This window comes from Mus caroli, unplaced genomic scaffold, assembly GCF_978045245.1.
Source record: "Mus caroli unplaced genomic scaffold, Mus_caroli_1 scaffold_19, whole genome shotgun sequence".
NCBI lineage: Eukaryota > Metazoa > Chordata > Mammalia > Rodentia > Muridae > Mus > Mus caroli.
In genome coordinates this window covers 70,226,741-70,252,035 of record NW_028227274.1, presented here as the reverse complement: position 1 = coordinate 70,252,035, position 25,295 = coordinate 70,226,741, and the positions used below count along the sequence as shown (strand labels likewise).

General features: G+C 38.2%; 1 protein-coding gene across 1 annotated transcript in view; it reads left to right on the top strand.

Moving 5' to 3' along the window:
- Window positions 1–25,295, top strand: part of Dcc (DCC netrin 1 receptor) — a 1,083,530-nt gene that overhangs the window by 374,206 nt on the left and 684,029 nt on the right. Inside the window, exon 2 of the mRNA XM_021150630.3 lies at window positions 20,478–20,798. Within this exon, the coding sequence (XP_021006289.1) occupies window positions 20,478–20,798 (321 nt within the window). The remainder of the gene's footprint in view (window positions 1–20,477; window positions 20,799–25,295) is intronic.

Sequence of the window (25,295 nt, the reverse complement as noted above, 5' to 3'; positions counted from 1 at the left end):
CCCCCAAAAAAAAATGAGCTTCTGTAAAATCTAATACCCGTTTTCTACAATGGTTATTTGAAAATCACTACTCCTTTAGGAAGTATGTGAAATCATAAAGATATTTATAAGTACTGGATTCTAATCATGTGCCTTTGCATACACATCTCCCAGAAGTAACACAGTGGGTAAAGTTCAGCAGCAACCAATCAGAACTGATTTTGGATGTAAACAGAGTAGACCTGGGCATGTTGGCAGTAGCAGAAGTCATGTCCTCTCATGCATGCATGAACACACATTTGGGGAAAGACCAGTAAGGAGAGAGCCTTAACTCAATCCTCACATGGACGCAATGCATTAGCCATCTGAAGTCACCTTTTCTATCTGTGCTCCCCTCTTACAGTTGCTTGAGGGAAAATAAATGCTACAATATCACCTCACACTCTAAGCATTCTTAGACACCATTGGCTTTCTAGAGCTTAATCTTATCCCTTGTTGCCAACAAACCAGTAGGCTGATGATACCGCTTAAACAATAGAATAAAATTTGTCCATCTGTCATTAAGATAATTGTTATTGATTTGTCCCCTTGTAATTTTCTGCCTTTTGTTTTTGGATGTTGGTTATAAATCACACCCACACCAGGCACAGAGGCTGTATTTGTGACTATTATGTGGTCCTGATAAGGCTGGGCAGCATTCTTCCATTCCTGATGCAAGTTATTGAGATTGATTGAAGCGCCTTGCTTGTCCTATCCCAAACACTGTGTAATTAATGCTTCATTATGTTAATACATGCAAATGTGAGGGTCTGTGTTTGATTGGGAGGTGAGAGAACAAAAAGGATTAAAGAGTTCACTCCAAAGTACAAATTAATTTATTGCATTGCTAACTGGCCTCTGAGGAATGGGGTAATAGGCGTCAAGAAAAAAAGGAAAAAATGTGCAGAATAAAAGCACAGTTATGTATCTTTCACAGGTGCTATTTGTCATAGTTGTTGGATACAAAAAGGTCATTCAGTCAAATGACAGAAGCCTCAGCTGAGTGATTTCAGTAGAAAAAAATCCTGTAATTTTATTGTTTTATTTTTTATATAATTAATTTAAAATATTAATTATATAAAATTATTTAAACTTTATATTAATTTGAAATTATTAAAATTAAATAATATGTAATGTGTAATTATTCTTATAAAATTAATTATATACTTATTTACATCCCAAATACTGCTCCAGTCCCAGTTTCACTTCTCATTCCCTTTGCCTCTGAGAGGGTGTGACCCCTCTGTATCTCCCCACCCTGGGGCATCAAGTATCTACAGAATTAGGTGCATTCTCTCCCCCTGAGGCCAGACAAGGCAGCCTTCTGCTACATATGTACCAGGAGCCTTAGACCAGCCTGTGTATGTTTCTTGGTTGGTGGCTCAGTCTCTGGCATCTCCCAGTGGCCCAGGTTAGTTGACACTGTTGTTCTTCCTATGGGGTTTCCATCCCTCCAGTTCCTTCGATCTTTGCCCTAACTCTTCCATAGGGGTCCCTGACCTCCATCCAGTTCTTGGTTGTAAGTATCTGCATCTGTCTCAGTCAGCTGCTGGTAGAGCCTCTCTCAGGACAGCTATGTTAGGTTCCTGTCTGCAATCACAACATAGCATCAGTAATAGTGTCAAGGACTGCAGTTCACCCAGGGAATGGATCCTCAGTTGGACAGGTCACTATTCTGCCATTCTTTCAGTCTCTGTTTATTTTTGTCCTTGTATTTCTTTTAGACAGTTTAATTGCTCAATGATGGTGATATGGACCCTGGAGATACCATGTCCAATAATCAAATAGGACCCCCAGTGGAAGGATGGGGACACCAACCCACCTACAAAACTTTTGACCCAGAATTGCTCCTCTCTATAGTGAAAATTTTAAGGATAAAGAAACAAGAAAGTGTGTGTGTGTGTGTGTGTGCATGTGTGTACTAAAGATAAAAATAGTGTAGTAGACCCATAATCATATTTCATATTTCAGCAGTTGTATGTGGTCAATGTTGATGACATAACTTTATTTTAGACATGGTATGAAGGGAATTTTAATTATGCGAAACCTAAAATGATCATTTCCTTATTATCAGATGGTTCTTCCTGATCCTCACAGTGATCTTTTGATTATTTCATAGTATGTGTTTATATGTATAGTTTGCGAGTTCCTCATTTATTATAGGTAACATTATATATACCTGCATTTTCTATGGTATGCAAATCTATAATGAGGTTTTTTATGTTTTGGTAATTTTTATTTCACTGATTTACTATTATTATGATCATTATCATTATCATTATTATTATTATTTTATTATAGAAAAATTCTTAGGAAAGGAATTGCTAGTGCCTCCATCTTTTTATGGCTTCAAATACACATTAGTGTCTTTAACAGCATTCTGTCATATATCACGTAGAGACCAATAACTGGTTGCTGAACTTCATCAAGCATAACCCTCCGTTAAACTGTCATACCTCTTGAGGTTACCCATGAAGTCAAGATATGTTCACTTAATCACAGCATCACACCTTTTGTGCGTAATGGTTATTGCTCCTCTTTGCCCACTAGATGATGCTATTTTAAATACTTTTTTTTTTTTTTTTTTTTTTGTACAAAAAGCATGCTTGTAATTCCAACATTTGGACTTTGAGTCAAATCTGGGCAAATTTTGAGTTCTAATCTAGGCAAGCCCAGGATTCGTAGAAAGGACAGTCCCATGTGTGTACTAGACAGAAATCCACACTTGAAGTAGAAACTCAGTTTTTGTGGTCAAGAAATCTGGAAACTGAGAACTGCAAAGTAAACATAGATTTTCTCCTTCAGGATTGAGCTATTGGAAACATTTAGAGGAATGACTGCAAGATGCTAGTGACTACTGGTTTTATGGCTCATTTGATTTGATTTCATTTCTGGGGGTTACATCAGAGTCTAGAGGAGATGATAATATGTGGTCCTGCCAAATTCTCTTTTTACTGCCTATGATTGCTTTACTCCTGAAATTCAGGGGTCCAATAAGCTAAGCTTATTACCATGTATTTTTTATTTAACTTATTTATTTTTAAGAATTTCATATATACATGAGTGTATGTACACATACACTCATAATGTTGTTCTTATAAGAACAACATTAAATGGAACTATATATATATATATATACATATATATATATATATATTCAGGGATAACCACTTGTATTAAATCATATTAGAAAGTTCATCCCTGGATAAAACAAAGTCTTTGCCCCTCAGCATCCATTTGCTGCCTGGAGGTTTTGCTTAGAATTAGGCCTTGTGAAATCTGCTCCATCTGTGGTTTTGTCTCAACTGGTGTTAAGATCGCATGGGTCTTGTTCAGGGAATCATATTGTTCAGATTTCATGGGTTCAGCTTCCCTGTCATATATGGAAGATTCCACCTAGCAGGAGGCATCCTGGTCCTCAGCTTATAAATCTCAGTTCTTCTTACTAAAGCTTTAGGTATAGGTATTGTATTGGAGAAATGAAGTGTGTGAACATCTGATATAGAAACAAAATTAAGCATCAGAAATAGAATCTTCAATCAAAGATATTTGGAAGTCAATCTCCTTCACTGGGATGACTATAGATTATTGACTTTTTCACCAGCCTTTTTTTAAACTAGCCTAATATAAATATTATATTGCAAAATTCAAAATAAAACAATGAGTATGCTTGTATACTGTTTCATTTCTTCTTCTTATGAAAGAAAAAAGTTTTTAAATGTAGTTTATATTTGTATAGTAACTTGTTTTTCTGTTCACAGGATGTGGTCACTTGAAATCCATTTTAAGTTGACAACAAAAACATATCATATATGAGTTCATAATGAATATAAGCAATTTCAACCCAACCTGTTTTCTACATAAAGGCCATGATAGAAATCTTAGTTGCTGATATTAGTGCTGATTGGAGAGGATTTTCAGACCCATCTTCCTATATCAATGCCAAGAACCCTCTATGATTGACTGGTTGGCCATAAAAATTGATCCCTGAGCGTGATGGGGCAGAAGTCCTTTATGAAACAGATTCAAGCCTTGTTCTTCCATCCTTCTTCCTGGACAAAGCCAGGAGTGTTATCAGCACCTACATAACTTTCTCCCATAATTCACCTGTCATTTTCCAGACACTTTGCATATTGACAGGTTGATTACATTTTTATTGGTTCATGCTCTCATACACTTTGGCCTCTATCAGTTTGGTCTATTTGATTTTAGTACACTTCCAGTCCAGTCAATACCCATATTTCTAAGTCACCTGTGTAAAATAGTCCAGTAAACACAAGCTTCTTACCTATAGATAATAGGCTTCTGGTAATAGGTAGGCAACACTTAGGTGAATAAGAAGGAGGCATTGTTTCTCCAATGTGATTTAACCCAAATGTAAGCTCCTGAAAATGTTAAATGCTTCATTGTTGAAAATATATATTAAAAATATATTGAAATTTGTAATAACTGTTAATATTTTTCATTATTTGATAAATAGACTTCTGAATTTGTATCTTCCTTTAACATTCATAGGTAGGAAATCTAGAAAAATCAGCTTACACATGTCCTGATAACTGTATTAAAAAAGCACCATTTCAGTCTCAAACATGGTTTGCATAATAAATTATAAGAGAATTCACTCTGCTAATTAACTTGAAATTAGCAAAAAGAAAAATGCACAATGTCATATTTAGCCTTTCCTTGAGTCCTACCACCATGTTGTTAATGCTTATTTTATTCTAAGGTGTTTGTGGAGGAGGTTGATATGGAGGTATACAATAGCAGCTTCAAGCAAAAGCTATTTTTAAAACAGTGTCCAACCATGACATTATACCGAAGTATTTGAGTAGTATAGGATGCTCCAAAGTATGCTTTTTCTATGATTGGAAATTTATATGACAAAAGATTTAAGTGCTGTCACTGGACTTGATGGATTTCCTAGAGCCACAGTAGCCAAGAGGAGGTCTTTATTAAATGTTTCAGTCAAGATCCTCTGTTTCTGTATAGTTCATCTCTGAATTGTTTGCCTTGGAATATTTTATGGATCTATACTTCAGGAAACATAAGGAAGGGGAATAAAAATTAGATAACCAGAAATATTGAGACAAATCCCCCACTAAAATTGAGCAAGCTAGATGTGATTACTAAAGGCTCTCTTAAATAATTGGCTGTGATCAAACAGTTAAAACATCTGAACTTTTCACCCTCATGCAAAATGAAGTTAATTATCCTTCTGGTCAGTAAGATCCCAACAGGTAATAGGTAAACTCTGATTCATCTTGAATACAGCATTGAAAATACAGGAAAACATAATGAGAAAGATAATGCCCATTGCCTGTAGGACTTTACACAAAACTTCCACACATCCCTCTGCTGAGTCATGGGCCAGAATGGTGTGTAATCTAATATTCACCTTCAGTCCACACTACAGAAGAGGATAGAGTTCCCTGCCTATAATTGGTTTTGATTATTATCACTTATTTCCATATCTATAGCATTCATTGTCTTTTTCATGCAAAGGCAAGGTCAAAATTTTCATAACTTTTCTTGGCCAGAAAGCAAAGGAATGAGAAGGAAATTATGGATAAAATTAGATTTATTTGATTACAGTACAAAGATGCTAACTGATTTAATTAACTTTATACAAATCTTGTGGTTTGAAATTCCAATCCAGACAGATACAACAGACTGTAAGTGTTATCTAATAAAGAGCAATACCTTTAGTGTTTTCGAGGTGTACATTAAGTCCATAGATTCTCTGATCTGCAGGTAATATGGAGTAAAACACGAGTTAGAAGAGAGCTGTGTAAGGGGAGTGAATTGGATGTTAAGCAGGGCCACTTGACAATGGTCATGAGCGACAGGAGCTAAGCATCCTTGGCCCAAGCATCATGGGAGTATTTACATTGCAATAGATACCGTGTGTCACACTAAATAAACTCAACATTTTCTGCTTTTGATTATTTTTCATCTGAAAATCTGAGTATGAATTTTCTTTTGAGGATTCAGGAAAATACACAGATTCCCCTAAATGGAGTTAGCACTTTTCTCTCCTTCAAGGAGACCTGCTGTTTATTATTTTGATACAGTTTAGACATTTACGAGTCCTGAATGATGGCACTCAGGAGATTATTTGCTTTGATTCTTACAGATTTTTTTCTTCTTCTTACTAGAGATGATGTGAGAGAAATGCATAAAGATCAAATAGGACACATTAACGAAAAGCAGCTGGACATAATTTCCTCTAAAGTGATTGAAACAAGATTAAACAGCTCTGGGATACTAAGTGCCATCTCTGCGGCAACATCCACCATACAACTTCCCTCCTCTCTGGGACTGCATGTTACCAAGGCATCCTTTGAAATGCTCACTGAGCTGTGTCAGAAAGAGCTCTTATGATGCCTTTTACAATAAGAAAATTAGAGAACATTTTCCATCATCTTAAACATATTTTTATGTAAGCCATAAAACAACAACAACAAAAAAAACCAACAAAAAAAACCCCAAAGAATCAAGATTATTTTTTAACATCTTTAAGGGCTTTCATAGAGTGCTGTTAAAATACCAGGTGTATTATATATCATCAGTAATTGGAATATATCATACATGAAATTCCTGGTTGGTGTGTACTGCTTGCAAATGAACTGTAGGAATCATGGAATTGGACCACAGGGATATGGAAGGTGGTGTCAGCTGTTCTAGACTAGTGACTCTTGAAAGGTTTGAAGAACCTGAATGAATACCAGGAAGAACTAGGCATCTGATCTTAGAAATAAATTAATTAAATAATTAATATTTTGGAGAACATCACTTTTATCCATAGCCAAGAGATTCAATGTCACTTGTTAAACCTTGAAAGAGGTTATGTTGATAGCCTAAAAGTGTAGAGTATAAAAGAGAATGAAGAATGATGGCAACCCAAAGATTGGACCCTCCTCACTATTTAGAGCATCATCTTCCTATAAGATCGGTCAACCAACTATAGTGCAACGTGAGTCAGATTTGGCCTTTAGTCTGCTTTTAATTGCAATAATTTATGCAGTTGGAAAGATTTCTAAGAGTTTTGCCAATGTGTCACTAGCTGGTAGCCCTTATAAGTAGAAGAAATGTATGATTCTCCATGCTTATGTTTTTCTTTTTTCATATAAGATCATATGTGTAAGACCTTCATCATTTAAATTCACACAGATCATATGTATGTGTGATGCACATGCAAAGTTCAGAAGTCTCTTCATTCCTTTAAGTATCCAAAGTATTTAATTTCATAGCCTGGATCAAAAATCATTGAACTCATGTAAATATTCTGGAGAGAGAGAGAGAGAGAGAGAGAGAGAGAGAGAGAGAGAGAGAGAGAGAGAGAGAGAATGGGATCTTTGAACAAATTTTAATCTCCTGGGCAGTGCAAGACTCATTGACTGGCAATGCCAAATCTTCTGTCCAGGTTATAATCAACATGGAGTTTCCTTCTTTGAAGCCACCATGGTCTTTGCAGAAACAGCATTTTTCTGTGTAGGCAAGATATAGTAAATATCAAACAAAATGAGTGACAGTATTTTAATGAAAACTTTTGGCCTCCGTTTTTTTTTTTTTTGAGAAAATTGGACTTGTTATAATACAAATATTTTATCAGTCAGAATACCTACATCAGACATCATGCCACAGTGTCAGCATCAAGTTTTGCTGAATGTTTAAGGTCTTCCCTGGATATGTCAGACGGTTAAGGATTTAATCCTTCCTGTTTGTGATAGGAGTTTCCATAAGATGAATAGTTCATTTCTCATGAATCATGATAAGCCAGTCCATGCTTTGCCAGCAGTGTGACCTCTGCAGTCTTTTATTTTCAAGAGAAAAAAGATCAGACTCTATTTTATGGCTAATGAGGTGGGTTCTGGGTCCCATGGTACTTCCATTAACTACATCCCTTTGTGGTCTTATTTCAGATTGTGAAAAAAAGTATCACAGATTTATTGAGGAGTAAATCTCTTCATAGAATAAATTTCTACCTAAATTTGGGAGTAGTTTTTCTACAAGCAGTAAAAATGGTAGATAATGGATTCTGAGACAATTATGATATGTAACTATGTATATTCTAACATTTTAGACTCTGTGCCTTGCTTTATTGATGAGGGAATTGATTCCTATGCTTCCTTGCATACTTCGAAGGTTAGGAAAAAAAAGATCAGCCAAAGCCCAAGCCTCACCTCCACCTGGGATGAAAGATTTCTTTTGAAATTGACACTGCTTTTATTTTCACACAAATGGTGTAATTCTCTCTGATGATTTGCTTAGAGTTGTTACAGGCTCTTTTCTTTGTTTAGTTACTGAATCTTAAGTCTCCATGAACTCTACATGCCCATTGAGTGCTATATTTGGCCATTTCTTATGATTTCCACTGCAATAGGACCTAATCCCAGAATCTCACATCTCACTTTACCAATCTCTTTGCTTCTCAAAACAATGATTTTGATCTTTTTGACAACAAGTTTGTTTTAAGCTTGGACCTGTTTGTTTTGGAGGCTGGGTAATTCACTCTGGAGAGCATCTGTGTGGTCTGATGTAAGATGTAATGCAGGGTACCTGGACTTGAGCTCTTCTGAAGGTCCTGAGTTCAAATCCCAGCAACCACATGGTGACTCAAAACCATCCATAATGAGATCTGGCACCCTCTTCTGGTACCCTCTTCTGGTATGTCTGAAGACAGCTACATTGTAATTACATATAATAACAAATAAATCTTTAAAAAAAAAAAGGATCAAAACTGTCTCCAGACATTGTCAAATGGTGCTTTAGGAAAGAAACCAATCCCCATCGAAAGCTTCTAAGAAATATAAGCTAAAAATTTGGGGTCTCTTCTCTCCTGCTCTCAGTGGTCCTTCATTGTGTGTAAGTCTAGGATGGAGTCCCCAAGAGATTCCTCCTTTCCTTGTTATCATGTCAATTGATATTGCCAATTGGTGTTCAGGTCTTATTTAGGCAGCCACATTGATGAGATTGGATGACTGTAGCTTCTCTGACAGTTCTAGGAAAGGAACTTCACTGTAAATGCCCTGTTCCTCTGGCCTTGCAATCTTCCACTATGTTCCAGTGCCTTAGAAGCAAGAGTTGTGTTGTAGGTGCATTGGTTGGGCTGAGAACTGCATTCCTACTTGTTTTCTGCAGTGTGATCAGTTGTGATTGTCTATAATGAGTGCTCTCTGCTACAAGGGGATGGTTCTCAGAAAAAAAAAAAAGCCCCCGGAATTGTTGACCAATGCCAAGTGGTCAGTCCTGAAATAATATGCATAAAAGCTACTTGATACAGACCAATAAGGTTATATTTATATATTTTGGAGAAAATATGTATGTAACAAAAATTTGGAAAGATAGAGGCCAGGGACCTGAGAGCAGCAGAAAGCTTCATGGAAAGGGTTGGAAGAAAGAAGTGGGAGGGGAGAATTCTGTCATCATATTCTCATTCAAAAAGCATTAACTCTTAAAAACCAACAGAAAAGGAAAAGAACTAATTTCAGTGTCCCAGTCACCAAATCCCCACACATAAACTTCTATTGCTCTTACTCTGAGGTGGACTAGTGAGGGATTAAAAAAAGAGAGGAAGATAACTTGCACTTTACCGCACTGGGGAGGGGAAGGTTCAAACACAGGGCAGATTAAGCAACACATAGAAGTTTCCCTTTTAAGTGTTAATTTTGCATGGGTCTGGGAAATAATATCCTAAATGTCAGGCTGTATTACCTGTTGAAAAGAAAGAAAAAGAAACCCATTATAATTTCTCCAGTTATCACACAGCACAAATCGAGCTGAGACTTAAGAGATTTAGCCCTTGAAGCAGAAAAGGGCTGAGAAAGCTACTCGCCACTCCAATGTGGCTCTTATCATATTTCTTCCCCGTTGGATTTTGCCAGAGGATACTCTGAGACTTGCCTCGGGCACACTTTTTGCCCTATGGAAGCTTCAGATCTGCACAGAGAAGATACCATGTGCCCTGAATTTCTGATATGGAGCCTCTGGTGGGTTGACTGAGAGATTTTTGCTGGGGCTGTTGCTTTTGAACTGCACATCTTATGTTTCTATTTCTGAAATTTGTTCTTGTCTTGTAAAGGGAGAAAAAAAGTAGGGCCCACCACATGAAGAGCAAATCGGGATCAGCAACCTCTCCGGAAGACATTTGGTCTTGTAGCGTGATGTCAGTGAATGGCCTGACATTAAAATCACTCCCTGATTTCTCATGGTGGCATCCCGCAAGTTCATTATGTACAGCTCTTGGACTACTATATTGGATTATATGAATACATATGTTGCTTGTTTACTTTCACTGTGAGCTAAAATGAGAATCTTATAGAAGACAGAAGACCAGATGAAATAGAGTATACCAAAGTCTAGTTAAACTTGAGATCCCTGGGTGAGCATATAGAGCTCTTATGAACTACATGGAAAGCTTCATATTTAAAACTGACACACTTTGGGACAGGGATGATGGTTCATTTTTAAAAGCATACACTCCTAATCTCGAGAACCCAGGTTTGATTCCCAGTACCCCCTCCATAGTTCGCCACCATTTTGATCTATTCTTTTATTTTTGAAAGTCTTAGAGAGTTTTTATTTGTTTGTTTGCCTGCTTGTTGATTTGCTTGATTATGAACAAAGACTAGCAAGGTCTTGTTTGCTAGGTAAATGGTCTTTTAAAAAAATCCTTCTGAATTCCCTTCATCCAACTTAATGAACTCTATGTCTTTTGTATACTGAAAGCCACACTGATGGCACACATTCAGTTCCCTATTGCCAAATCAGACCATGTAGAATAGTGCAAACCATGAAACAGCAAGATCCCTGGCATAGCTTCTGTGGGTGACTCCAGTAGAGCTGCTGGAATCTTGCCAACTGATGGCCAGTGAAGGGGGGCGCTCATAATCATTTGGGGATTTGGGGGAGCGGTGAGACAGGGTTTCTCTGTGTAGCCCTAGCTGTCCTGGAACTCACTTTTGTAGACCAGGCTGACCTCGAAGTCAGAAATCAGCCTGCCTCTGCCTCCCAAGTTCTGGGATTAAAGGCATGTGCCACCACTGCCCGGCTTCATACTCATTTGTAATCCAAGATATCTAACACCTTCTTCTGACTTCCAAAGGCACTCGACATGCAAATGGTACACAGACATACATTGAGGCAAAACAACCATACACACAAATAAACTGAAGAAGAGAAGAGAAGAGAAAAACAATGAAAACACAACACACAAAAAGTACTAAATAAATTTGAGTTCTTAGATAAACAAAAAAATAATAATAATTTAGTGTAATATATCTACCAGTATTTGTTTTTCCTAAGGGCTTAGGGCATATTCACTATTATGAAAGACTATTTATTTAGTATATTTAATGGGAGATACATTTTCTTCCTTTAAACTTTTCATTTTATACTTTTGCTCATCTCTGCATGTCAATGATTATTTGTAAAATGCACCTGTTTTTCTTCCAGGAATATTTTTCTTTGCATTATTTACATTCAGGGACAAATACCATAGACCAAATTCATTTCTGATTCCTATTTCTTAGTAAGCAAAAACTAATGTTGTCTGGTGTTGAAATCTCTCTAGAGCTAGAAAGGGTATAGTCTTCCCAACAGATAACCAAATACTCTGAATGCTAGTTATGCCTAGTTTCTCAAAGAAGAATAAAAAGCTGAAGATGCTGTAATACAGAGCAAGGACTCACTACCCAGGGTGCTCAGAAGCCAAGAGTATAGTTCTGATTTTGGTGTTGCCTGTGTTTTATGAAAAGACATTTATTCCAATTTCCAATATTTTTTTTCTGGGAAATAAGTTGAGCTACTTGATTATGTAAAAACATTTGTGCAGATATCCAGGCCTTATCTGGATTCACTTTCACTCACTTCCCTTGTGTTGGCCTTTGGTGACTATACATGTTTTGTTTTTCCCGAACCATCTGATATTAGTCTTAGGCCAACATGATGTTCAGAGCGTGCCTCTTCAGACAATGCAGAGTAAGCATGACTGTGGTTTGGCCATCTTGACACTAGATTGGACTAATAGACACATCATGCAGTTACATGTCTGACACTCCAATGTTCTAGAAAACCACAAGTATACTGCTGAGTTAGAATCAATTAAAAGGAAGGGAGAGAAGTGAAGGATATACAAAATACCTCCTTACCCAAAGCCCCTTTTAGGAGGGACTTGTCACTGCTACAACTCTTCAAAAGACATATTTAATAGCTGTTTGTATAAGTTTTGCTCAAAGCAGGACTTTCTTTGTCTACGTAATCAAGGTTTTTGTTGAGGGGTGGGGAGTGAGGAGGGGAATCCTCAGCAAGGTTCTGGTTATAAAAAAGGGAAGTCTGATACTGTAAACATTGGTCTATGTCTTGGCTCCTTCCTCATCTTTCTTCAGTCTTTTTTTTTAAATATATTTTCTTTATTTACATTTCATGTTATCCCCTTTCCTAGATTCCCCTCGGAAAAATCCCCTCCCACTCCCCCCTCCTGCTCCCTAACCACCCCCCCCCCACACTCTCATTCCTAGACCTGGAATTCTTCAGTCTTTTAAAGAGAAGTTTGAAATGAAGTGTCTAGGAAATGTTTGAAAGAAAGTTGGCCCAATTACTATATATATTTTATATATATGCACATATATAATTGTGAACAAGTTGTCTGAGAAACACCATAACCACCCTATGGTCCAGGTATTACCTGCTTGTGAACAGTTATTAAACTTCAGTTACTTGTGAGTCTCCTAAATGGACTACCAAACACAGGTTGCTACTCACACCCCTTATCATTATGATTGACAGGCCTTTGCACTGTCTACAACTATAGCTTTAGCTTGTTCCCTGATGGTGTTGACTTTGCCAGTATGAAGCCTATTTCAAACTTTATATTTTTATCTACTGAACCCCCATGATATTCATGTAGGTTTAGATCTGTTGATTCCTTCTTTTTTTTTTTTTTTTGTAATGGGATTTCATCCCCAAGTTCAATTCATAGCCTTGATATTATTTTACAGTTTTGTCAGAACTAAAGGCCAGAGTTACTGTGTCACATATCCGTGATGTCTGGGGAATCCCAACAAAGGTTATATCTCTTGCAAAATTCTTTTAATTTTCTTCAACATAGATTTCTTTGTCTAAAGGAGGGGTGGTGGTGCCAGGGTTATCTGGTTCAGTCCTGAGGATTTGGGCACCATCAAAACTTCTGAGCATCTTAAAGTATATGTGATTTAAAATAGATGAAATTATGCAAAGCGGTTCTGTGGGGATTTGTTTGACATTTTCTAATCTTGGGCACTTTCAGAAACTTTGTTTCACATCTGTGCTGCTTTCCATCAATTTGTCTTTTACATTTCATGGTCTTACCTGCAAGCTTTCACACTGTGGACTCAGAACGAGATTCCTGATTCTACTGGGAATTATTTTTCACTCTCAACAATGTTTGATGTTGTAGATAAAATGTCATACAGCCATTTGAGGTTACCCTGCCTATGTGATAATGGGATTTGATATGAGCAAGAATATGACATGGTAAGGACATTAAGCATAAAGGGATATAAACTTACAAAAACAGGTTGAACACTGAATTATTTAGGAGAGTTCCTAAAAATTGTGTAAGTACAATTTCTACCTCTAGAAACTCAGTATAACTTGAAAGTACTTGTCAGTTTTATCTATTTTTTTTCTTGTTGCAAATAAGTATTGCCCCCCGCCCAATTTTATGTAGGGATAATTTATTTTGGCTCACAGTTCAGAGGAGTTTACAATCTGTCCTGGGGAATGGGAGGCATGGTGGCAATAGTGACAAGTTTGACTTGGATTGGTGCATGTTGCTAACCAAGAAAATGATGATTGGAGATATCGCAAGTCTGATTTTCTGATCACCCCTCCCCATTTTAGTTAGTCGGGTCCCCTTTTCTAAGGGATATACCCAACCATGTACAAACTGGTTTTACCCACCTCGGCTTTGCCCTCCTGGGAACACTCTCAAAGACATGCTCATATGTTGTTTCTCTTTGTGAATATAAATTCTGACAAGTTCACTACGTAGAATAATTATCAAAACTCTTTTGTTTCTGATTTTTTCTTTTTTTTTACATCTGACAAAACTAAAATAAGTGATAGTATTTCTGCTTTGGATTGTCTTTAAAGAATAGGTCCTCTTCTGCAAGAGACCACAGACACTATTATCTGCTCAATACAACCCCTAGGTAGAAAAAATATATATTGCTTTCACTTGTGTTTTGGCTAAAGATTTATTCAAGTCAACATTTGGAGAGGGCATAAGCTAGAGAATCACGTTTATTTAATACCTTTATTTGTGAGCCCTGTGTTTACATCAGTCCTGCCTCTCCTTCCTCCTAGCTCCTATTGTCTCTCCACCTCCAAAATTCATGTTATCTTCTTTAATTGTTATGTTACATGTATACACATGTACACATAGCCATGTAACATTCTGATTCCACTAGTACTCATATGCACATATGTCCAGAGCTGTCCACTTGGAACTGGACAAACTATGCAGTAACTTGTTTCTGGAAGACTCTTGAAGTGGAAACGTAAGCGTTCTCTGGAAAGTCCCATGAATTGTGTTTTGCTGGGGTAAACGTGTGAAGGAACGTTTCATTAAAGTGGACACAGGTCTGAAGGACTCATGAAGTAACGTTTCTCTAAAACAGACACAGGAGAAGTGATATTCTGCTAAAGCAAGCACCGAAAGTCCATGAGATGAAAGATTCTTTGCTAACAACAAGCATGTATTGGGTCTGCCTTACATTGCCTAGTTGAGCTACCTTTGTCAGGATACCATAGAGAGAAACGCACCAAAACAAAATGGCTGGTGGTGTACTGCAGTTTGTTTCTGTTGCTGCTTCCAACGACTTGGTCTGATTAGATACATGTGTTGAGACAAGACCTGTGCTGATGCAAGAGGCAAGCTGAAGCAAGGGCCGTGACTGACAAATGTTTAGAGGGTATAAATAGGACTGGATGGACAGCAACAGAGAAAGAGATTTGGCTTCCTGGTACAGCTAGCTGTGGAAAGCTTGTGGGACTCAAGTCTTTGCTGATCTTTGCATCCCTGAGAGAGACACAGTTGAGAACTTCTCCTGGTATTCATTCCTGTTGATCCCTCCTGCTGACTTGTACCAAGGCGGAGGCCTGGCTGTTTCTGCTGGGTGGCGTCACTATTATTGCTAATCTGACTCTACAGAACTGGACTGCTGGTATGTGTGCGGGTGGATTGAGCTGCCACTGCCTGCGAACCTGTGAACTGAACTGCTAATTTCTAGACAACACAGATGGGCATTGCTCCAAAGAACCTTTCTAAACAGGTCCATATCCCCCCCCCCCCCACTCCCTGTATCCTTTCTTTTCCAATACCTCTGGTGGATGGTGGGGTACAAGAGGGGTTAAAGTTTCAAAACTTCTAGGGGTGAAACCATGTGGAATTTCCCCTCCCTCCATCTATGTGTCAGGTAAATGCCATTCTGCAATCTGTGTTCACCCAATCATAGAATTGATATTTGCTGGGTACGTTTTTCCAATTATACCGAGGAGGAACGGTCAAGTCGCAGACATACTAGGCTCCTGGCTCTTGTCATCTTTCCTCCCCACTGTTCTGTGACTGATTTTTCCCTGAGGCTTTGGTGGAAGAGTTGAGTTGCAGATGTACCAGTTGTGACTGAGCACCCCATAGTCACTTTCTTCTACATTCCGGGCAGTTGTTCCTCTTTGTACTTGTCGTCATTTATTGCACATAGAAATGCCTTTGATGAAGCTGAAACTGTGCTTATCTGTGGGTATAATGGAACCTATTTAGAATACTGTTAGAAATCATGCAGGCTTAGGAAAATGATTGTAGGGACTCCTCTCAGGTTTATGACCTCTCCAACCACTGTGGTTAGTGAGCTAGTGTTAAAGAATAAGGCATTATTTCCCTCCCATTGAGAAGTAGTTAGGTTTAAATAGACAGCTGTTGGTTATCAAGACATTGGGGGCAGTCTATTTTATGGACCTGGCTAGGCCAGTCATTGTTAAATTCTCAGCCTCTCCATCTGGGAAGTCTCCTGACTGCTCATCTCCCTTGGCAGCTTGCACAATATCTTTTGATACTATGAGAGCCAGTGCCCAGGGAGGAGGAGGCCTTTCAATCAGTTCCAGGTCAATGCCTCCAAATTCTGTATTCAAAGTTTGTGGTGTCTTCGACAATAGAGTCTTACATTTAAGAAGTCAACTGTATTGGCTATGTTTTTTGCTTCTGTGATAGAATACCATGACTCAAGGCAACGTCCTTATACAACTGTTTATTTTGGCTTACAGTTCTAGAGGAATAAGGATCCAGTGTGTCAGGCAGCCATAGCTGCAAGTGGAACAGGAAAGTAAGAACAGGAAGCTGAGAAGTCCCATTAAATTTCAAACAGCTCCAAACTTTGTCTCTGTAACTCCTTTCATAGGTATTTTGTTCCCTATTCTAAGGAGGAATGAAGTATCCACCCATTGGTCTTCCAACTCCTTGATTTTCTTGTGTTTTGCAAATTGTATCTTGGGTGTTCTATGTTTCTGGGCTAATATCCACTTATCAGTGAGTGCATATCTAATGACTTCTTTTGTGATTGGGTTACCTCACTAAGGATGATACCCTCCAGATACATCCATTTGTCCAAGAATTTCATAAATCCATTGTTTTTAATAGCTGAGTAGTACTCCATTGTGTAAATGTACCACATTTTTTGTATCCATTCTTCTGTTGAGGAACATCTGGGTTCTTTCCAGCTTCTGGCTATTATAAATATGGCTGCTATGAACATAGTGGAGCATGTGTTCTTATTACCAGTTGGAACTTTTACTGGGTATATGCCCAGGAGAGGTATTGCTGGATCTTCTGGTAGTATTATGTCCAGTTTTCTGAGTAACCTCCAGACTGACTTCAAGAGTGGTTGTACAAGTTTGCAATCCCACCAGCAGTGGAGGAGTGTTCCTCTTTCTCCACATCCTTGCCAGCATCTGCTGTCACCTGAATTTTTGATCTTAGCCATTCTGACTGGTATGAGGTGGGGATCCATCCCATAATCAGCCACCAAACCCAGACACTACTGCATATGCCAGAAAGATTTTGCTGAAGGGACCCTGGTATAGCTGTCTTGTATGAGGCTATGCCAGTGCATGGCAAATACAGAAGTGGATGCTCACAATCCTCTATAAGATGTAACACAGGGCCCCCAATGGAGAAGCTAAAGAAAGCACCAAAGGAGCTGAAGGGGTCTGCAACCCTATAGGTGGAACAACAATATGAACTAGCCAGTACCCCCAGAGCTCCTATCTCTAGCTGCATATGTAGCAGAAGATGGCCTAGTCGGCCACCACTGGAAAGAAAGGCCACTTGGTATTGCAAACTTGATATGCCCCAGTACAGGGGAGTGCCAGGACCAAGAAGCAGGAGTGGGTGGGTAGGGGAGCAGGGATGGGGGAGGGTATAGGGGACTTTAGGGATAGCATTTGAAATGTATATAAAGAAAATATCTAATAAAAAATCTAATGTAAAACAATTATCATCCTAATACTATTGACTGCAAAAAAAAAAAAAAAATTAAACAGCAAGCAGAGGGGCAAACAGGAAGTAGGGTGAGGCTGTAGGAACTCAGATCCCACCCCCAGTGAAACATTTTCTCTAGCAAGACCATTTTTTCTAAAGATCCCCAGACAACATTGTCAGATATAGATAAGGTGTAAAAATACCAGAGCCTATGAGAGACATTTCTTTTATAAACCATCACAGCTAACAAGGGAAATTGATATGGCTCATACTGTTTTTGAAGACCCTTATCTTTTCCTACAACAAACAATGTGAGAACTGTTAGGTTTTTTCATGCCTCGGACTGGGGATTTTCTTAGATAACTCACAGCTCTTAATTGGAATACTACTACCCATGTGGCATAACTCCATTAACATGCACGTATATAGACATATGTAAATATACACATATATATAATTTATTCAAAGTTAGTTTACAAAATATTGTGTTTCCCTACAGTTTTTCTGAACATTCTTAGTGTTTCTGTTGGCCTTCTTCTCTCCTCTCCTGTTGTCTCTCTCTCTCCAGTTAGAACCACCACATAACCCATTTAAAAAAAATATGTTAAGAGAAAATGAGAAGTTACTAATCTACATTACCAGTGATTGATACATTAATGGATTATTTCTCAGGCATGTGAGGCGCCTTACCAGAGGGTCAGAGACAGCCCAAGCATCATGTATGCTGAAACATGAACATTAAAGTCATTTGTCATTTTTCAAATAAGTCTTCTCACTTTGGGTCTGTCTTTTCTAAACTGTTAAGTGAGGCAAGCTCTGGAAAGCAAAGAGCTCTCGTAATTTCAAAGCCATATATTTAAAGGATAATTGTTATAAGGAGTACAAAAAAGCTCACATTACCAACAAGCAGCAAGGGTAATTGTATTACAGAAAAATTAATCTTTACTTAACTTCCCTAAACCATGTACTCACAGCACTGAAAACTGTCATAACCTCCTGTTTCAGAGGAAGGAGATTATTTATTTGTGATAATGGGCACAATACGCTCATTAACATGCTGTCATAAACAGCTGTGCTAAATGTATTATGTGCTCTGTGACATAAATAATGTACTCAGCATGAGGTGGTGTTTAAAATACAGGCCCCGGGTAGAACAAAAATGCAATCAATGTTTTTTTTTTTTCTTTAATATAGTTGCCTAGTCTTCCATTCTAAATTTATTTCTTCTGTTTTAATGCAACTTAAATGGAAATTGTGGACATTAGTCTGATGGAGCATCTTGACATTCAGTAATGTTAGAACTCTTGTAAGCTTTCCCACCCTTGGTGCACCTCCAGCCAGGTATTTGCTAGAAAGTGCGTCTTCCTTTTAAATGAGAGGGAAGCAATTGACTTAGAATCTATATGCATCTCAGTAGAGTGAGTAGGTTCCCTTGATAGGTTTCCTCGACTCATTCTGTGTCAATCCTTTCCACAATAGGGGCTCAACTGAAAGACTATTACCATGAGTATGCCCAATTTGCATTGAAGGACCTGATTTCTAAGAACATATAGTGACATATAGGAGCACACATATTTAAGGCTTATAGACAGGAAAAGAAGTTATAGATTCAGACTCTCATTCTGAGGTACTTTCGACTAGAGAAACAGACAGCTTCTCTACAATTGAGCTGGGCACACAGAAGTTTGATCTGTATGGGAAAGATCTTTAGTTGGCCCTGACAGGATCAGATTGGAGACATCAGGGTCTGTTATCTTTATCACTCAGCATTACTATGATTTTGTAATCAATATGAGTTTGACCAAGGCTCTCGATGTTTTCCTTGGGTAAGTAGCCTGGTAGCATGGAGTTAACATCTGATCAGAAGTGATACAGTTCACTGGGCATGCCCCAGACTTGAGCTCCAGCTTTAGAAACACTGGGAGCAGGGAGGGGTGACCTGGGAACCCTGGGGAAGACCAGCTGCAGTACCTCCACCTTCCTTGAAGATCAGGAATAATTCTGACCTCGAGAGCCAACTTAGGTCAATACATGGTGATCCTACTGATTACATTAATTAAAGTGTCTGTCATTTAAATCACAGAAAGCTGGCAAGTTTTCCCAAAATAACCAACAGTATTCCCCTCCCAGATATGTTAAAAATGCTAAAGAATCTGTGGTTGTCATCATGAGAAAAATGAAAGCTACAGCTTGATTTATGGGTATGTTTTATGAAATGAAATGTAGCTTCAGATGCATAAAGGCACACCTCCATGAAATTGTTCATCACATGTCTTTTTTTATGCAAAGTAGTCAGGAGAAAGTGGGATAAAATAGTGGTCAAAAACTACAGTTTAGCAAATATCCAATGTTAGAAAGAAAACATCAAGGGATGTTGTAGAGCTGTTAGCCTCAGAGATGGTCAAAATTGAAAGTATCTTGACTTAAATGACTTAGGTGCACAACTGTCAGAGCAAACTGAGCAAACATTATGACCTCCTGAAAACGTGTCAAGGCCTTGGATTTATCAATCAGAGTACTAATAAATACTATACTAATATGCAGATAATGAGATTAATCAGGTCCACCATATCTTAGTGATCACTCTATTGATTGGTCAGACTTAACATCTTCTGGTTTTATGTGGCAAGTACTAATTATGTCTGTCTCAAGTTTACAAGTAATGAATGATGCAATACTATTCTTATCCATAGCTTATGAATTATTATCTTTTCTAGAAATATTTTTAGGACTAATTGTTTCTTTAATTGGTGCTCACATAAGTATTAGTCTTATGTTTAACATAGAATTTCTGTACTTAAATTTATTTATAATCATGGGGGGGGGGACAACAAGAAAGCAACTGTTTTTTGAAAAATAAGACTTGTGAGGAAATGTTGGAGAAATTGAACTTGCAGCTTCTCAGACTGCATGGATTCAGTTCCTTTGTGTTCTCTTCTTCCAGGTTTCCAAATTAAACCTTTCACGTCACTTCATTTTGTGTCGGAACCTTCGGATGCTGTCACCATGCGGGGAGGAAATGTCCTGCTCAACTGTTCTGCAGAGTCTGACCGAGGAGTTCCAGTCATCAAGTGGAAGAAAGACGGCCTTCTCCTAGCCTTGGGCATGGATGACAGAAAGCAGCAACTTCCTAATGGATCTCTGTTGATACAAAACATACTTCATTCCAGACACCATAAACCAGATGAAGGACTTTACCAATGTGAGGCATCCTTAGCAGATTCTGGCTCAATTATTAGTCGGACAGCAAAAGTTACGGTAGCAGGTATGTAGATCTTGCCTTCTCCTCCACTTCTTTTATCCCTTTGATCTTTTGTAGGAATGAGAAATAATCCTTGTAAAAGCAATGCACATTTTAAGACTTATTATTTTTAATTAAAACAGTAACCATCCATAAGCTGTTGTATAGTCGTTTGCAATTATATCAAGATAACTTTACATAGTTTTGTGTGGTGGGAACATTTGAAATTACTCATTAAGCAATGGCAAAGCACGCATTGCACTTATAACTGTGGTCACTATGCTAAGTCATCAGTCTAGAATATCTATGTTTCTTCTCTAAATTAATACTCTCTACAACTGTAACACCCAGCCCCCATTCGTCCCTCAACCTTCTAACCCACCAAGCCTCTCGTGATTATCATTCTGTTTTCTGAGTTCAATAATTCAGATTCCTCATGTAAGTAGAAACATGTAATATTTCTTTTTTGCTATTTTATTTTCCTTAGCATAGTATGTTCCGGGTTCAACATGGGGTCTAAAGTGACGGAATGCTTCCTTTTTATGGGTTGATGATGTTCCTTTGGTCATGTATCTCACATCTGCTGATGGCCATGAAGGATGACTCTAAATGGGCATTGTAGCTAATACTACAAGAGGCATGGGGTTACAGACACCCACATGTGTCACTAAGTGCATCCCTAGGTGATAATGGACCTAGTGGTGTGCTTATAGTTCTGATGCTGTGCATAAATTTAGCTTTCTGAGAAACATCCATAGTGTCACCTATTAATTTTCTACCAACAATGCACATTTGTAAGTGAAATAAGAGAAGAGTAAGGACTCATAGGACAAGGTTTTTTTTAATAATTTTTCTTTTTCAATTAACATGGAGAACCGGCAGGTGCCACTCAGCAGTGTGCCCAGCTTCATGTAATCTGCTTTCACAACAAAGCTGACTCATAGGGACTCACGGCTTGCATGAGTGGGTGGACACTTTTTTTTTTTAAATACGATTTTAGAAAAAAATATATATATGCTATTCAATTCTACTTTACAGACTCGGTAGTGTTAAACATTCATAAAATCAATGCTGTAAGCCCTGACAGCAGTACATTTTATTTCAATCTGTGTCCCAGTCCATAACGTAGACCTCAAGTGAGACATAAAAACGTCCCATTAGCACTTTCAAGTGCAGCACCCTTATTGACATGCCCAGATCAGTGCCAAAGGATAAGATGGACATTTTCTCTTCATCTATGAATATCTAAAATATGCATAAATTAACTAAATGGAGCAGGGCGCTTTTGAGACACAGGATGTTGCTGTATCCACTCCAACTTTTCAGTTTTCTAAGCATTTCTGGCTGCTCGTGCAGTACTAGATGCATGTGGAGAGGTATCACGCCATTCTTTTTACTAGTGTCTAGAATGACTTGACTGTGATGAGGTCTTTGAATAGGTGCTGCCTCCAAAAGGGGGTCATATAGCAAGCTACAACATGCTTTGTGACCTGTGGAAATAGCCAGTCAATGGGACGACACCTGGATGGAGCCATAAGGGAACCAAATAGTCCTGACTCTCTAATCTCGGAAGAGCGGCTTCTATAACTGTTAGGAAGAATCCCTGTCATACTCAATGTATGGCCTTTTGTTATAGCAAACTAAAGTACGCCCATCCATATCCAGTTACATCAAACTTTCCCTCAGCTGATGTGTTCGCCTGGGTAGTTGGCTATCAGCAGCCTAATGGCCAGCCATTCTGATTTGCCCAGAATGACCTGGGTTTGACATTTATAAGTCCCATATTCTTGGAAACCTTTCACTGGCCAGGCAAAATTTGGTCCATCATACTGAAAGGTAATCCTGCCTTGCTTAGCAATGACATCCTAAGAAGGCCATGGCTCTCAACCTATCTAATACTGCAACCCTTTAATTCAGTTCCTCATGGTTTGGTGATCCCCAACCATGAAATTCATAACTGTAGCTTTGCTACTCTTACGAATTGTAATGTAAAGATCTAATATGTAAGATGTCTGATATGAGACCTTGGTGAAAAGGTCGGTCTGCCCAGAAGGGGTCTTGACCCAGAGATTGAGAACCACTGTCCTAAAGAGAGCAGGTGGGAAGATATCCTGATCATGAAGACCAAGGTTTAAGTTACCTGAAACTGGTGAGAGGTGAGCTTTTGGAATTTCACCAGTGTACAGAACTCAGAGGGAGAATGTGAGTTTAATAACATTTGTAATTAATTAAGAGGCTCATGTGGGATAAGTACTGAGAAGTAGGAAAAATTTTTATATCTGGGGAGAGGGACATGCACTTTGACTTTCTGTAGCATGTACGTTTTGGACCCATGGACCCTTCCCATCAGCTCTTACAGGGCCAAAGGCCCTCTGATGATAGAAATGAAGCAAGCTGTCATTTTGATGCCCTGTTACAAAAGGCAACTTTCCCTAGACTGCTAATGAAAATGTCCTGAATGTTACAATTTCTATTTTCCTGCAATCCAGGTTCAGTTTTATGTTTTCACCATTTCAGTTGTGAAGTGACGAATGATTCCTTCCCTGTGAGATATTAAAATAAAGTGGCTTTGACTTTAGTATTCTGTGGAAGGGTAGGCTCGGGGATATAGTCATTGAGGTGCAGTCTAATATTAGATTGTATCATTTCGATGCAATAAGGCTCTTCACAGCATTTTAAACACTTACCATGCTGTTCAGCAACACAGAATACATCAATGTTATGTCTGCTGAGGTTACGATTGCCAAACCACTAGAATTCACAAGGGGCATATATCTTCCTTGCAATAAAGACCATAGTCCTGATCTAATCTTATTTTAAAGCATTAGCAGTCAATAAACCAGTTACCACTAAAAGGTAAGAGTCAGCTTTGTCTGGGTAAAAAAAACATTAAAAAAATAAAAATAAAAAACAAGAACCAAAACCAAAACATAGCTTTTGTGTACCCTCAAGTACAGTGTAAAAAGCCATGTAATGCAATGGCCCTCTTCAGCTTTGACTCGCTCCATGTGTTTGTTTTGTGGTTGTAGTTGTTGTTTTGTTTTGTTTTTATAAAAAGGAAAGGTGGCAAATGAAATCACTCTTTAATTCCCCAGAACGCTTTATGCAGTCATCTTGCCATTCATCATTCATTCTGTTTCCAGGAACCTCTCGAGTGCTCTTTAAATCCTGAGTACACACTTCGCTGGAGAGGGAAAGAGCACAGAGACGATAAGGGTGGTGGGAGGTACACAATTGCAGACAATATCCTTTCAAAGGTTGCAACGTAACAAGCTAATGAAAATGTTTTTTTTTTCTCAATATGGTTTTGAGTTCAATTAGTAAAGAATAATGGACTCTTCAATCTCCATTTGAAAGTAACTTGACTGAGATTGGCTTTGGATGGGGAATTTTCATCCTCATAGTTCCAAGCTAAGAGACTGAAGTCTTTCTTTACTATGCCCACATCAGTACAGCTAGGAAGTTGAGCTTGAGTGGATCAGCAAAGCTGCCTACTCTTTTCTCACAGGTTTTCCAACTTTTGCCTAAATGCATCTACTGTGTTTAGTTGTAGGCATGTATCCTGCTAATGGTGGCTGTGGGCATTGGCAGCATCTGGAGAGTTCTGCCACAGCTCACTCTTTTCCATTCCTGCTTTACTTTACTTTTGCTTCTCTTTTTCTTCTTCATCGTACTTGATCAGATTTAAGTGCCCTCACAGCTACCCATTTATAGATACATCCTTGATAGAGCAACTTGTTTTATATCTCAATTATCTTGTCAGTTCAAAACCATAGCTCCTGCAGAAGGAATGATGCAATCTAAGTCAAATTTAAGCAAGCATGGCTAAGAATACAGATTCAAGTGTCCCCGAATAACATGTTCTATGATGGAAGAGATAACATGGACATTTACAATCACAGAAAAATAAGAACTTCATAAATCAATGAATTGATCAAAAGCATTGATGGGAGCATCAGTAAGTATCTGGTAGCAAGGTGAAGAAAACTTTTGCTATGTATTGCTCAGGTTGTTACACTCAACAAACTTAATAACTTTGCTTAATAACCATGAGATAGTAGGACAGGCAGGACTTGCTAATAATGGATTATTCAAGAATTTTGTTTCTAGATCTATTGCAAAGGCCCAATCACTCATTCAAATCAGACAGGAGTTTTCAAAACACTTTTCCCTCATACCATACAAACTTCTAGATGACTTTTTTAGACAATGCATTATGCTGAAATGTCTGTTCCACTTCAAAATAAAAGTTTGGGCTAATTCTGTGACCCAGAATATCAAGATAAATATATACAGAATTAATGATACAGTTTTTTCCTTCATTTGTTGACACTTTCTGAGTGTCTCGATTTTGGCCATGGCAACACTGTACATTTGTAAGTCTATGTGTGGGTTCACATATGTGTAGTTCATGTGGACAGCAGAGGCCAGCCTTGGGTATTGCTCCTTAGGTGCTAGCCTCTTGTTGTCTCTCACTGGCCTGGAGCTGGCAAATGCGTCTAGATTAATGTTGAGTTATAG